We start from the raw sequence: 16,126 nt of genomic DNA, 5'->3' as shown, positions 1-16,126 counted from the left end.
CTTTGTTTTAAACTAAAATTATAGTATTGATTTGAGTTTTTTTTTTTATTTAATAATATTATTATTATTGTCTTGTACAAGTATGTGTACAACTATTTGAGAAAAGATTGCCATCAAAATTAAGGTTAAGTTACACTAATTAAATTTGCAGGTTGAATAAACAAAAAGGGACTGTACAGTCCTCCAAATACCAGTTTGGTTGTTTATTTGACACAATATACCAAGACATTAATAATAAAAGGGCTAAATCATCACCCTTGGACTATTATTAAATGAAATGCGCATTTCCCCGAGATATTTACGAGTCCCTGTGCACTTTATATCTGCTCATTTTCCGACAGCACGCGAACGCAGCGGTTGCCCAGAGGACTTCATTGCTCCTGCAAACAAGTTAATTGTAACTAACCGTGTAACAAAAACGCCTCATGGCTCCGTTTAATGTTTTTTTCACGGTGCTGACAACCGCTAATCCTCCAAATGAGTGTGAGTACACAGCCTGAAAATTGTTCATTTTAATTCTAGCATTGATAGCTGCAAGTCACGAGTTAAGTTAGCCTACTTGATGGTTCGTGTCTGCAGTAATTTGCATGAATAGATCCGCTGCCACTTCACCTGGATGAATGTGTTGCACTTAACCTTTTCTCAGTCCACTCTTCCAGGAGACTCCCGCTGTGGTGATGGTGAATTAATGGGTGAAGATTACCTGCTGACAATGAAGTTTCCAGATCAGGAGTCTGCCTTTGTCACCTGCTGTCATCAAACGAATGCAGTAACCAGTTAAAACACCAGCTCTCTTATCCAGCAGATTTATTGCCTTATTGCAACCATTCCACTGTTCTGTACCAGCAACTCCTCAAGCATTATCTACCTGCACGACACTTGCCCAGGTGCTTTCATTAGCTGTGAAAAACCTCACCTCCTCCACAGTTTTTTGTCACTTCAGAGAACCTCCATTCCCAAATGATGCGGACGGACAGCAAAGGCCGAAGTGCCTCCCCTCACAGGATAACCTATAAGACTGACTTCCACGCCATCAAATGCTCATTTGACACTGGGACCAGTCTACAACCACTGACCAAAGCTGCTGCTGCCCATTGTTCTGCTGCTGTGCACCCAACCCGGCTGCCATCCAGGCTGTCGGATCCCGTAATGTCTCACACCAGCGCCAGCACCGGCAGCAGAGGGAGGGTTTACAGCACCAGGGGCACCAAGATCAGAGACAACATCTTCCTGCAAATGGACAGCCAGCAGCTGAAACAAGATGGTGGTCCGGTGCTGAGTTCTGGCTCCACACCGCTGCTTTCTCCCCCTAATCCTACCCCACAGCTTCAGACTTCGCCTTTCTCTGGATCCAGACGCTCAGCCGTCAGTTCCTCGTCTGTTCTGAGCACTGTGGGCAACATGTCTAATCTGCAAGATAAACTATCCAGATCAGAGGAGATAGCAGATATCGACAGGGCTGCCCTGGCTCAGAAGTTTTCCGTAACTCGGAGGTTGTTTGAGACCAAGGTGATGGAGGTCGAAAGTGGCGGAGGGCAGGTTTCGAAAGGCAGGGGAAGCAAGGGGATTACAGATGGGAGAGAAGAAGAGGAAGGAGGAGGTGACAGCCAGCAGGAGGCAAGTGGAGAAAAGAAGCACACAGAGGAGGAGAGCTCTAATAAAGACAAATCCATAAACCTACCCCTCGTAAATATTTCCTCGCCAAAGCCTGGTGCACAGGCCTCGCCGACAAGGCACCCTAAATCAGCTGTGTCGGATGGCCCCAGTGAATCATCCAGCACATCTCCCTCCTGTCTTCACAAACATGGTCAAACCACAGCGCCACAAACAGAGGAAGACAGGGCAACTCTTGACCTCTGCTTGACCCCCGAGGAGCCAGTGAGGGCAGAACTAGTCGACGTGAAGAACGAGTCATCGGAAAGTGATGAGAACGAAGAAGAAAAGGAGAAGAAAGAGGCCAAAAAGTGGCTTGAGGATGAGTATGTGAGCAAAGTAGGAGAACGTGCGCATGAACTAGTGGATGATGTTTTTGAAGAGCCCAGCGTGGAAACAACAACACCATCTACGCTTGAAAATGGAGTGGACAGCAGGACAGTTGTTCCCTCAGAAGAACAGGAGCAGGAGTCATCAGCCAGAACGTCATGTAAAACAGAGGCTGAGGATGACAAGGAAGGTGGAGGAGACAAGTATCGGCAGGTGAATGAACAATGGGAGGGGCAGAACAGTCAGGTTATTGCACGGGCTGAGAAGTCAACAGAAAAGGGGGACTGCAGGGAGGAAAAGACAGATGCAGGAGTGAAAGATAGCGCTGGAAGGAAAGAGAAAGGTGTGATGGAGGAGGAGGGTATTGACAAGGAGGGAAGGAGGAAAGGTGGTGAAGAAGAATGCAAACAAGGTCAAGAGGAGGAAAGAACCGAAAAAGAGGAGAAGCAACAGGTCAAACATAAAGAGGGCAGTGATGGGAAGGATAAGGCAGGAGGAGGCCAAGGGGAGCAGACAGGAGCCGAAGTTGTATGTGGGATTGAGAATGAGGCTTTTGTGTACGAGCAGGAATCCCAGTCTCATTCAACGCCATCAAGACAGGAATTGGAAAACTCCACACATGCAGAAAACCAGCCTTTATTGGAATATGAGGAAATTCCTGGTTTGCCTGAAGTGTCCGATCAGGAGGATGAGGATGCAGCGGAAGTTGGAAAGACAAAGGTCAGGTTCTCCACAGCACCAATCAAGGTGAGGGGGAAAAAAATGCAAAAATGAAAAGTAACTTTGACAGCTGCAGGGTCACTTGTTTCTAAATCCATGCATTTTATTTAGGCTTGTCATCGTAGATTTGTGTGACTATCGGTTAAAGCTGGTGTTTGAATCCATATAAGAGAAGTGTTAGCCCAAAGCCATGTTTCTAATCCATTAGACAAGGAGGAGGAGGAGGAGGAGGAGGAAAGGCAAGACCCCACATGCTTCATTCTGTCAGCTCAGAGTTGACTCGATGTAGAAGCACAGAAAACATTCCTGTGGGTGTGCAGAGCATTCATCTGGCTCACTTTATAACAAACTGTCGGTCAGCGTAGTATCAGTAATTATTGACACATGGAAGTTGTGTGTGTGTGCACTGAAATTTTTTGCAGTCCTCTTATTATGCTTGTACAGTTTGTTCAGGGCTCTGCATTTCCTGAGTCTCACACCCTGACAGATTTGCTAACATAATCAGCGTGTTGTTGTGTCAATATCTGCAGTCTGTTCTCTTTACAGTCAGCTGTATGATGAACGGACATATCAGTAGGTGTCGGTGCATAAAACAGTATTATTAGTGGACATAATTTCTTTTAAGATATTTTTATTCTGAGGCTTCTTAAGAACAGGTAAATTCAGACATGCAGGGAAAAAGCACAGAAATATAAATACACAAAATAAAATAGCTATTTAACAGCTAGCATGATGCAGAAATAAAAGGCTGCCGGTTTGTGCTGAAGTCAAAGTGTTGAAAAAATGAAAAATCACAGGGTTTAATATATTTGTTTTTTTCAGAAATTTACTTTCCCAAAGTGCAAATTAACTTAACCCTATATTTATCTTTATTTTTCAATTTTTTATTTTATTTATTTTATTTTACAATCAAATTTGGCATCAGTGTTGACATAATCTGAAGCGGTGACATAAACCATGCCATGTATTCGAATGCTGTCTTTCAGGTGTTCTGCACTTATTCCAACGCCGAGTACGACAGACACAATGAGGACATTGACCCCGTGTCTGCCTCGGCTGAGTACGAGCTGGAGAAGAGAGTGGACAGGATGGATGTCTTTCCAGTGGAGATAGAAAAGGGTCTGTACCTCCACCTGCTCTTCCTCTGATTTTAACGTCTTATGGTCTTTGTAGGCATCTCTGCAGCACCACAGTGTTTCATTATAATGTTGCTTTGTCACACATTTTGCCTTCATCAAAAACTGCAGCTTCTGCCGTATTGTGATTTCGGTAATATTTAAATTAATTCTGCAGCTCCGGTTTTGTCTTGGGAGGTTTTTCTCTCTCTTTTCATGACATACCTTTCACTTCTTCATGATGCACTCTTCCTCCTCTTCATGTTGAGGATAAATCGCTAAAATCTTTTCCTTCAAGGAGATGAGGGTCTGGGAATCAGTATCATTGGAATGGGTGTAGGAGCTGACCAGGGGCTGGAAAAACTGGGAATCTTTGTCAAGACGGTCACTGAAGGAGGAGCAACACAGAAGGATGGAAGGTACATTTCAAGTTTCATTCATTAAAGTTTGACAAGGCAAGGTACAGCGGCATAACTTTTTAAGTTTTTAAGCGGTGGATTCTGAAATGCTTCAAACATAACGGTGATCAACATCTTCAGCAAAAGCATAAAACCCTAAAATTAAGTCATTTATAAAAAAGCTTAAGAGCACGAGGGATAAAGGACATGAGGGCTTCTTTTGTTTATGTGTGTGTCGTAGGATTCAGGTGAATGACCAGATAGTGGAGGTGGACGGGGTCAGTTTGGTTGGAGTCTCGCAGCTGTTTGCAGCCACAGTCCTCAAGAATACATCAGGCCTCGTCAAGTAAGTTCTCGTGTTTCAGTACAATGTTTTGTTTCCCACCATTTGCATTAATGCTACTTTGGGAGAGTAAAGTCTTTCCCGTCAGTGACTCAGAGGCGAGGTATTATAATGCAGTTTTGGCCTGAAATTTGATTTGTTGAAAAAAAAAAAACTGTCCCTCTGATCAGTGCCAGTCAAACTTAGAAATGTTTGTTACATAATTGAAGTTATTTAAAGATGAAATAGTGTTTGCAAGATAAATATAATTTTTCTCTCCCCGAAAGTTGTTTTTTAAAGGAGCATTCCAGTGCTTTAAAATAGGAGTTCTCAAACGTTTTCATGCCCCCCCCCAAATATAGATGTTTAGATGGTTTTAAACACTCATTCGAGAGAGCAGAGAACGGATGTTAGGCGCTCACAGCCATTATTAATAAATCTGTACTTTATGAAGGCTGCATCATACTTGTGAATTTCACATGGCCAGGAGTTCTTCAGATTTTTTTTTTCATCTGAGCTTTTGGAGACGGGCAGTTTGTCTGCTCATCAGATCTTTTCCTTTCCAAAAAAAGTTGTGAGTTGGCACTAAATTACAGGAACAATCATGTAGCAGTATTGACCAAGAAAGATGAGTCCTCCTGCTCATGGAGCGGCGCCGGCAGTGCCTACATGTACCAGGATGTATTGCACCCGAGCTTCTTTACACCCACACCCATGTTGCTGTGTTATCACCACCTGAGCCTATAGCTGTATTTTGTTGCACAGAACATAGCATTGCATAGCAAAAATACTCATGTAGCCTCCTGGCTACCCAGAGACTAGAAATACAAGCTGAAGCGGCCTGTAGTTCTTCCTTAACACGGACTACATCACTGTGACATGACTGGATGCAGGAAGAACAACAGATGTTTGGAGCAGGAGAACTCAGATTTCTTGGTCATGACAGCAGCACTGAGGAATCTATTGCTTCAACTGACTGGTGAAATCCACATGAGCTGTTTTTCTGGAAAATATATTTTTCTCTGGAATAGATTTTTCAACAATAAAACGAGATGCCAGTAGAACGACATGCCTGTGTCTGTAAACACACAGACACTGAGATAGTATTAGAAACGATGCTTGCAGCTGCGTTAGTGTGCAACAACATACAGTACTGTGATAACGTGATAGACCTTTTTCACAGAAGACATTCTGACACGCGTCAGCTGCTTCAGTGTCAGGGTGCTGGTATTGTGCATTAGAGGCTGACATTTTTTCTGGATTCCTGTGGGATGGGAGTCGATTTCACTATTCATCTTATGACTGAGAGGGGACAGGAAAAATGTCAACTGAAGCAGGTACAACAGGAATCATTATATAATAATAGGTCCAGTTTTTATATATACATATGCAGTTCTAATATGAATAAGCTCTGCTCTTTATTTTGAAGATAATATGAGTCATTCTGATGTCTTTTTTTATTCTCTCCTGTCTGCTCTGGTGGCTGGTTGGTCATTTGGCCAGAGCTTGACATGTGTGGACAACACAGGAGTGGGACTGGGATGGGACAGGAGTGAAAATCCACTTGCCTGTCACCCTCTCTTGTGCATGTTGGCTCACCGCCACACATGCCATCATTAATGTAACTGGTAACACCTGTGCTTAACCTGCTCAGGAGTCAAAATGTCTGCTGTGAAACAGGCTGGGGTGATTACTCACAGCTTTGATTGATTTCTTTGTTTCGCCGGCAGGTTTTTGATTGGCCGAGAGAAGGAGGGGGTGGAGAGCGAGGTGGCACGGCTGATTAATGAAAGCCTGGAAATGGATAAAACATGCAGAAAGGTTTGTTTCCTTACAAAAAAAAATGGAGTGGAGTTTCAATCATGCTAACAAGTCCTCGGTCGTGATGCTTTCTGTGTGTGTTTTTATATACGAAGAGAGGAAGAGCGGGTGAAGATGAATACAATGATAACAGCGTGTCAGAGAGGGGCTCAGTGGCTGAGGAAGAGGAAGAAGATGAAGAGGAGGAAGTGTCTGTTCTTTCCAGCCTGGATAACTACCAACTCTGCCTCAAATACCAGCAGGTATTTTAGATTCAACATGAATTCATGATTAACACCCATAAACCAGATGTATACAGTGAAGATTACAGTATACTGTATATCTACTGTTGGATGTCAGGTCAGTATTATATTAACATGAGACATGCTTCAGAAAAAATCTGGGATTTTAAAGAGATGTCAGCTAAAGAGATGTCTGCCATCTCTTGAGTGTAGAGGAACTAGATGGCTTGTGGCGCTCAAAGCGGCAAAAACATACATTTGAAAAACTGACCAGCAATGTCCATTTCCAGAAATCATGACCCGGTTACTCAGGATAATCCACAGCTGTTGTTGTGAGCAGTTTCATGTAGCAATAACTATTTCTTTCTACCAAATTACACCCTCCGACTGTATCGAAGCGCAGAAGGAGGCACGCGTCTACTCATGGATGAGAGGCTCGTGACAGTGCAGGATGTAACATCTGGGAGATGAGGTGTCTGTGCAAAGCTTAAAGGATATTTAAAGACAATACCCACCCCGGCGACAGCCTCTTTACCCTGCTGCTGTCTGGAAAGAGATGCAGAAGTATCTCTATATCTGCCAACACTCCTGTTTTCTTGTTTCTCCCATAATATGCATGGCCCTCAAACTTTATTATGAATAACTGTCGTACAAGAATCCATGAGTTCCTCCTGTATTTTGAAATCTGAATGTTCTTCTGCCAATCTAATCAATCAAAGAGGGAACTGTTTCAAAATCTTGCTATACAGCCTTGTTGTATAATGATAAATACATCTCCTTGTATCCTTGGAAACAATAATGGTGTGCACCTTAGTTCAGCTTTAACATCAGCACCAGTGAGCTAACTAGCACGATGATGGGTTTAGTTTGGTAGAAAGTAAGTAGTTCCTACATAAAACTGCTCACACTAAGATATGTCTTATCATCTTGAATAACCAGGTCATGATTTCTGGAAACCGACATCGTTGTTGATTTTTTTCAAATGTATTTTTTGGCACTTTGCACCACAAGTTGAGTGCCATCTAGTTACTTTATATTCAAGACAAGGCAGACATCTCTACCTCCAAAACGCAGCAGCTCACACCAAATCAGTCTAGATGGATAAATAGTGCTAAGGGTAAGAGAAAAAACATTTATTTTTGATTTTGGGGTTTCTTGTCCCTTTCAAGAAAAAAATATTATATTTCATTTCACCTTTCTTTTAAATTGTACAAATATAGATACAATAATTATGAGTACTACATTTTTCTTCTCATGTAAAACTAGTCAAATTTGGTTTTTCGCCACCTCTGTCTCTGTAGCTTCAATCAAAACTACGAAGCAGAGTGGCCCAACTAAACCACGCCAGAGAAAAGGTAGGTCACTCAGCTGAGATTGAGATCTCTTGTACACACACACACACACACACACACACACATACATTCAAACCAATAACTGTACTCGCTTTAATACACTACCTTTGCAACCACATTTGGAACAGTCTGACCCATTTAACTGTGTATGAGTTGGCTCCGCGTGGAGTTACTAGGACACGGGCCGCGTTCCAACACTTCTCCGCATCCGCCTTTGCCTTGAAGTAATCACTGCTGTGACATAACTGGGTTGGTGAAAGAAAATCTGGCTTTCGTCTATCCAACTGTGTTAGATCAGTGAATACTTCATTTGTTGTATCAAGACTCTGTCGGTAAGAGGATTGAAGAAGTACACCGACCAGTCTCCGACTCTAAGAATAGATTTTGACACGTGTGACGTAAATAAAGGGCCTTTTTTTAGAGCACCTTTCTTTCCCCTTGTGCATATGAAGTTTATCAGACACGTGCATTCAGAAAAACCTACATAATCTGTTCTTTTACTGTATGTCTGTGAAGCTGAAGGCACTGGAGGAGCGGCAGGCGTGTTGGGAGAGCCAGAAGGAAGAGTTGGAGCAAAGAGTGGAGGACGGAGAGGAGAAAGCTGACAAACTAGAGAAGTACGATGCTGTAGGCCGCATATATAATAGAAATGCATTCAGTTGATTTTTAAGTATATACAAATCTAGGTCAAGTGTAAAGCCTGCACAAATATAATCATGTCAAGAAACATTTTGAAGACTATAATGCTGGTTAAGAGGGTGCTAACACCCCTCACTCTTTTTATCAGGTACTGGCAGGAGGCCCAGACACTGTGCAGGGTTGTGAGCCAGAGACTGGCTGATGCCCAGAGCCAATCAGAAAGCTTGGAGATCAAATACGGCAAGGCCAAGAGACTGGTCCGAGAATACCAGAGCAGGTAACTCATCTAATCCAGTTATTTCTCTGGCAATGTGGAAAATTACTCGTAAATTACTGCGAGGGTATTTTATCAGCTGGTAAAATTATGCGAGTCCCCCCCCCTCTCATGTATTCAGAAATAAATTTTCCCAATTTTTTTTTCCAGAGAGGAGGAGAGGGAGAAAAGAGAAGCAGAATTGAGGAGAGAAATGGAGGAGAGAGATAAGCTGCACAGAGAGACAGTTGAAAGACTGCAAATCCAGGTGAGAGGAGACTCCTCAACCCAGTGTGGATTTGCTTTACTGAGGCTGCCATTCCTCTGCAGTCATTGTTTCACACTGTTTATCACAGATAGCACAGCTGGAGAGGAACGACTCGGAAAGAAAGAACCAATCTGTGGACTCCTCAGTCACAGGTAAACAGTTAAATTGCTGTGACTGTAGAGTGTAGGTAGAATTGAAAGCTTTTTGTTGTTTAAAGGTTCAGTGTGTGACATTTACAAGAGTTATTGGCAGAAATTGAATAGAATATTCATAAATCTGTTTTTATTAGTGTATAATCACCTGAAAATACAAATTGCTGAGTGACAGAGGGGGTGGGTCCACTTCCATGCAGTCTGCAAAAGGTCGTATCTAGAGTCAGGGTTTGGTTTGTCCATTTTGGGCTACTGTAGAAAAATGGCAGTGCAACATGGCGACCTCCATGGAAGAGGTCCTGCACACTCTGTAGATATAAAGGACTCAGTCTAAGTGAATGAAAAGGTGATTATACACAATGGAAACATACTTATGAATATCATTCATTAAATTTCTTCCAATAAATCCCTGTAATATTACTTACTGGAACTTAAACAGTGTGAGGAAAATGTAGCAGTTGTGTTTTTTTTTTTTTTTCAAACCTGTTGAAGGAATTGTTTTTCCGTCTCAGGTCCAGACTGGTATATCCCAGTTCCTGATACAGGACGTCTAGACTCCAGCGCTCACATAGCCAGAGCTCAGCTGGCCCAGAAATCCAAGCGTCACCCACCCTCTCGAGACAAACTCAGAGAGAGCTTCAGGAAACAGGTAGGAGACGGAGCTGTAAAATCGACACTAAGGGTGTTTTCACAACTGCAGTTTGGTTCATTTGGTCCAGACCGAGAGGGGAAAAAAAATTATACTTGGTTGCATTTTAGTTCAGGTTCAGTTTGTGTTCACACTGGGAGACGAGCACACTGGAAAAATACTACACTTCACCCATTTTTTTTTCTTCTGACATAATATGGCTGTCACACACGTTAATTAACTAACAGCACATGAGAGTGAGCGCTGTTGGGCTGAATATCATCACTGCTGTGATTTGGTTGTAGGCACGAGGCCAACTTCATGTGCTTTGTCAGATTAAAAAGTGTGTGACGGCGATTCCACAGTAATAAGCTGAGAAACATGAACAAGATGCGTCCTTTTCGTCCCGTCTCTGCGTCGTTAATCCCAACATAGGGTTGATTAGGAGTCTAATAATGCTAATTACGCTCATACTGCTCATCAGTTTATCGTTCATGAGCTCTTTGACCCAAGATAATTATAAATATACACATCAGAATCATTAAAGTGCTGAATATACTGTCACCTGAAGGGTTGTGTTACGAAGGAAGCTCAACATATCCAGGCGTTGTTTGCCTGAGCTGGCACCTCTCAGAGATAACGGGCATCACAATGGAGGTTATCAGTTCTCCTCTTTAGGCGGCCGTTTGGTGCATCATTTGACCACAAAAAACGGAGTGATCGAGTGATGCCTACTTCAGTCAAAATGAGTCAAAACTAGGCAAGAGTAGAATGCTGTAAGAAAATTACTTATCGACTTAATGTGCTCCAAGTAAACTTTATGCAGCAGATTTTTAACATGATGCTGTCGATCTCACACTGTCCCATAATGAAGGATACATGGAAATAGTTTTAGTTTTTGGCCAAGTCAAAGTAAAATTAATGTTCAGGCTATAGATTAGACAAATCAGTTTTCTAATCAGTGTTCTGAGCTGCTTCATATTTACTCCTCTTGGTTTGTTGGTGTGAACAAGAACCAGATCAAAACTAAAATGCAGCAATGCACATTTTTTCCCCCTTGTTCTGGACCAAACGTACCAAACTACAGGTGTGCATACTTCTAAATTTTGCTCTTTCCGACTGTGAAACTCAAACAGACGTGTGCTCATGTTGCTTTTAGGAGGATGAGGCTCAGAGACGCCAGGAGGGCCAGTTGCTGTCTGCTCCCACAGTGGCACAAAGGAACAGCAGAGGTGACCTGTCCAGTGCCTCGTCTTCCACAGCCCTCAGTCCTCAACCTCCCACCAGCTTAGTCTTCACCCCTCCCATCTACATCAACGACACCGTCACTCCTTCACCGTGCAAATCCTCCGCATCCAGAAAGTCCAAAAGGAAATTTCCAGACTTCAGGTGCAGGGTCTCTGTCACTTTCTCTTGTCTTAGTTTTGGGATCAAAACATCCTAAAACATTTGTCTCATTATAGTTAATGGATTTCTGGTTATGTGCCTCATTAGCTGAGTGGGAAACGGCACTGATGGCCATTTCTTCTGGTGGTATATTTTTACTTGACCTTTTAATGATTATAATTTGTCTCTTTTCTTTTCTTTTTTTAAGTGGCCTTCGCAAGTCTCTTAGCAAAAGGAGAAGTGAGAAACACCGCAAAAGGTCCATAAACAACAGGTAAGAGCTCACAAAAAATAAAATAAAGCAAGAAAATATTGAGAAAATTGAGACTAAAGAGATTTCTCAGAGAAGCGGGAAGCTAATCGATGTCCTGCTGTGCACAGGGTCAGCAACAAAAGGTATTTTAGCCTCTTAAACTGAACTTTTTTACATATATTTAATTATTTTCACCCCTTAACTTTGCTGTTGCATTGCCTTTTCTCACAGGAAATCACCAAGGAAAATGTCTCATTTTCCAAACCAACCAAAACCCATAGACGAAATCAATAATTTTACCTCGCAGAAAACTGGAGTTGCTGGGCTCCCGCTGCCTTCATCTATTAGTTTGTGTGGCATTTTAAGGGACATTTCGGATTCACTGAAGTCATACAATAACAGAAAGTCACACAATAACACAAACTAACTTAATCGATCGAGGCAGCAGTAGACCAGCAATTCCTGTGTTCTGCAGGAAAAAAATACTGATTTAGTCTGTGGAGTTTGGTTGGTGTGGATGGAGCGATATCTGTCTTATATAATGGTGATTACCTGAGGAAAAAAAGGCTGTCTGATGGCAAAGTAAAGCGGTGTAAATATTCTAAATATAGTGTACTCTTATACTCACATGTAGTGCCCATCAAACTACTCCTTTAATGTTAAATTCAAGTGACTTATTATTTGATAGTATTGTAAATAAAAGCCATTCAAAACAGATGATCCGAACTATTGCACACTATCACTTCAGACAGATTTCCATTATCACCTGTTTTAATGCACATTTTTAATTTAAAGCCATTTAAAGAAATTAGCTAAAAACGTCTTTAATGTATACCTATTGATTTCTTTAGCGGAGGGTCATGTGGTGACCTGGTGGATGAACCTGCTGGAGTTTCTCCGTCAGGTTCAGTCACCTCCATGCCTTCTTGCCTGCCCTTTCCCTGGTTTGGTGAGCGAGGGAGAGACAAAGAGGAGGAGGCTGAGAGAGGCAGGGAGAGACTTCGATCTGTGTCCAGCAGCAGCTTACCGTACCTGACCACCACAGGTAGAAGAGATCAGGTAAGAAAAGATGGACTGATGAAATGTGCACATGGCTCCATAGAGGCTTAACAGGCTAACTTGGACTAATAAGGATATAAATTAGGCTCTCAGCCTTCTCTCCACGCCGTCCTCCTCCTCTGTCCCTGCATCTCTGCATGAGTTTGCATGCAACACCTGTGTAGCACAGTATGTAGGCAGCCTTTTTCTCTTGCTTCCAGAGTATTGGCTCTCCAGTCTGCAGCTCCAGCATGGTGGGTCATGTCTCTGATCTGTCCCTCTCTGGACACTCTCACACTTTCACCTTTTCCTCCACTGAGGTGAGTCTGTCCTTCCCTTCCTTTTTCTTTCTTTCTTTTTTCTTTTTCTTCTTCTTCACACATGGTGCAATCTTTTGTCCAATCTTTTTTTTTTTTTGTTCCCAAGTCTCCTCTCCTCTTTAATTACACTTCCCTTCCTTCCGTTTCATTTATTTCCGTCTCCTCTCCCTCGCTCTGTCTGCGTCCTGTCTCCGGTGTCCTGTCAGACGTTGGACGATGACCCAGTTCCCGCCAACAACAACAACCAGTGGCAGAGCCGACCTGTCTTGGAGTGGAACAACCAGCAGGTGTGTCTGTGGTTAATCGCCATGAACATGGACCAGTACGCATCTGAGTTCGCTGCCAAAGGTGTGGATGGGACACAGCTGCTCAGCATGGACAGTGACAAACTCAAGGTGAGACACTAAGATGACGATGAGGGATCAAAATAACTGTTGTCTTCAGGTTAAAATAAAACAAAGAACATTTAAAAACAACAAATGTAGATATGGGTCACATAGTATTTCGTTGATGGCGGGTTTTGCCTGCAGCTACTTCTGTGTGATGGATTTCTTGCCGGCAGCTAAACAGACTCCAGATTCCACCTGGGCCAAGAGTTCGTCCAGAACTTTTCCCAGGTATAATCTTACAAAAGAGCGATCAACTTCTATTCCAAAAATGTTCCCCATTTCTTTGGCGTTGTCTTGCCAGAACGAATGGATTAGAGAGCAGCTCCTCAAACATATGAAAATGGTCTGCCGCTGATTTACGACACCGCCTCCGACATTCATCCTCTGCCTGAGAACCCTGCTGTGTAAATTTCACTTTTGGTCGCAAAATATCGTGATAAGTTCTTTCAGCAGAATTCTCACCGTGAGCTGAAGCTTTGTCTTCAAATTAGTTTTATTATTTCTAATTGAACAATTTAATGAGTGGCAGTTCTAATATCAGGTAGTTAATATGATTGAAGGTTTATATCAAAATCTTTTAAATCCCATAACATTGCTGTCCCAGACTGAATGGTACTCCCACACTTTATTCTGTATTTTTAGCTACATTTAAACGATTTCTTGTCTTTGTTTATTAATATACACGTGTATCTTTGTTTATACATATTTAGATATTTTTTTATTTGCTTTGTAACTAGATGTTTTATTTCACATAGCTGTCTAAATTCCTTTTTCATGTGTATTGTTGTTTTTTCCTCTCTGTTATTGTCTTTTTATGTTTTTAATATATTTTATATATATTTCAGCTTCATATGTGAATTTAAGCGCTGCTAAAGCTTTTCTATGTAGAAATTCAATAACTAAAGTTGGCAAATAACTACAGGTAAATGCAGACCACACTGGACATTTTGAGGCCAACACCAGTATAAATATTTAAGATAATAAAAAAAATCTAATATGCATTGGCTGAACTTTTTAACACACTTATAATGAAAGAAACAATCATACATTTCTTTTAAAACTGGTTATTTTAACAGTTTTTTTCAGGATTTGTCCACACTGTCTCTAAATGACTTCAAACACATCTTTGACATGGTTTCTTTTTACTTCACAGTGAACATACAATATTTGGTGATACTGTTTAATCTGTGATAATCTAGGACATGCTGATATATCTGCAAGGCTCTACTGGTTGTAATTATCATAGTGAGATGCTTCTGTCACCTTTAAAGGGCTTAAACCATTTTGTTGCTAATTATGACGATCATAAATGTGGTTTTGTGTGAGGATCATTAACCTGAACCTGTATAAAATCCATGTCCCCTCTGTTTATATTCTCGTGCACCTCCCTCTGTTCTTCTCTCCGTCTTCAGGCTCTGGGCGTGTGCAGCCATAGCGACCGGTCCGCCCTCAAGAAGAAGCTGAAGGAGATGAAGAAGAGTGAGGAAAAGGAACAGAGGAAAGGAGACAAGAGGCTGAAAGAGGAAAAGGAAAAGGAGAAAAACGCGGTGACGGAAAAGGAGGGCGAAGAGAAAGCGAGGATGATGACGACGACGACGATGGAGGAAAAGTCTGTAAAAGATGGCAGACGCAGTGTCAAAACCGTAAGAACCGAGTCACTTTTATAAAGGTGATGTCAGAGATGCACCACCAGCATCAGACTGTCTGCAGTCGAACACACAAGAAATACACTTGAACCGATCTCTGTTTAGTTAATAGAAACCGTCAGATTTATTGCAGACGTCCTCTGTTGTTCACGTCTTAATAGTTAATCATGTAGGATACAGAAGTCTGGTTGGTTTTAATGGATAGAGAAATCTTTGGTGCTGAATCCAAAGTTCACACTTGCAGCAGACGAGCGTCTCTCATGTCGTATGTATGTCAGGTGTAAAGTGTGTGACAATTTATTACTGTTTTACAGTGATTTTTTTTTTTTATCATGAACTTAAATTATGCTTAGAATGATTTTAATATTTAATGATGTGCTGATTTAAGCACCCAAGTATTTGCTGTAAATGCTTTTTTTATGTATTAATAAATAATGATTTAAACCTTCTTACTGATTCCTTTTTAAACTCATGTGTTTGGTTGGTTTGGTTTTTTGGTAACATCAGTGAAGGAAATATTTAAGATTTATTGTGATGGTTAAATCATTTAAAATGGCAACAATGTAGGTCTTTTCTTCAGGGCTTTGAACAAACAAAGGTGTAACATACCTGTGGGGTGACACTATATTTAAATGCCAAGGCAGTAAAGGCTTTTTAAGTTTTCCTTCCTCGTATTTACCACTTATTTTTTGTAGTACCTGGACTTGCCTTCCTGTTGATCCCCGTTTCTTTTCCCTCTTTTCCAAGAGCACCCAACGCTTTGGGCCTCATTCACCGATACCCAAAGTTTTTTTTCTTCTTAATATAGGTTTTAAGAAAAGTCTGCTAGATGCATGAGTATGTTTTTAAACCGCAGAACTGTCTGCACCTCTGTTTTTATGATGAATCTCATTGTCTTTGTCAGTTCCTAATTAGCATAGGTCCCCTATTCCCAAACTGGGGTACATGTACCTCCAGGGGTACGTGAAGTGATGTTGGGGGTACGTGAAAAAAGAAATGCAATTTGCAAAAAATACAGGCACAGACTCAGTGGAACACAATTTAAGACTACAGCTGGATGCTGAACATCTGAAAGTGTACAAAGTTTGGAAAACACTTCACCAATCCCCATTTAAAGGTATGAGACTGCAGGGCCATGAGCACACAGAAATCACACCCATGGGCGCCTGGGTAGCTCAGTTAGTAGCACATTTGTCCCATGTACTGAGGCTGAGTCCTCTGC

At 41.8% G+C, this 16,126-nt stretch overlaps 1 protein-coding gene across 3 annotated transcripts; it reads left to right on the top strand.

The window, feature by feature from the left end:
- Window positions 1-349: 349 nt before the first annotated feature.
- On the top strand, window positions 350-15,353 carry LOC146317505 (uncharacterized). Of its 3 annotated transcripts, XM_084733061.1 has the most exons (20): window positions 350-483; window positions 660-769; window positions 944-2,730; window positions 3,690-3,822; window positions 4,117-4,237; window positions 4,458-4,562; window positions 6,269-6,359; window positions 6,455-6,601; window positions 7,882-7,935; window positions 8,449-8,549; window positions 8,720-8,848; window positions 8,996-9,092; window positions 9,181-9,244; window positions 9,757-9,893; window positions 11,032-11,261; window positions 11,467-11,532; window positions 12,363-12,570; window positions 12,771-12,869; window positions 13,076-13,264; window positions 14,671-15,353. In XM_084733061.1, the coding sequence occupies exons 3-20, from the start codon at window positions 961-963 to the stop codon at window positions 14,923-14,925; spliced, it is 3,996 nt and encodes a 1,331-aa protein (XP_084589187.1). In that variant the 5' UTR covers window positions 350-483; window positions 660-769; window positions 944-960; the 3' UTR covers window positions 14,926-15,353. The 3 variants fall into 3 exon arrangements, with proteins under 3 accessions (XP_084589187.1, XP_084589186.1, XP_084589190.1); XM_084733060.1 differs by having other exon boundaries at window positions 660-2,730; XM_084733064.1 differs by lacking the exon at window positions 12,771-12,869 and having other exon boundaries at window positions 660-2,730.
- The last annotated feature ends 773 nt before the right edge of the window (window positions 15,354-16,126 follow it).

This window comes from Lutjanus erythropterus, chromosome 12 (genome assembly GCF_056507025.1).
Source record: "Lutjanus erythropterus isolate fLutEry1 chromosome 12, fLutEry1.hap2, whole genome shotgun sequence".
Lineage (NCBI taxonomy): Eukaryota > Metazoa > Chordata > Actinopteri > Lutjaniformes > Lutjanidae > Lutjanus > Lutjanus erythropterus.
This window is presented reverse-complemented; position numbering and strand designations above follow the sequence as displayed.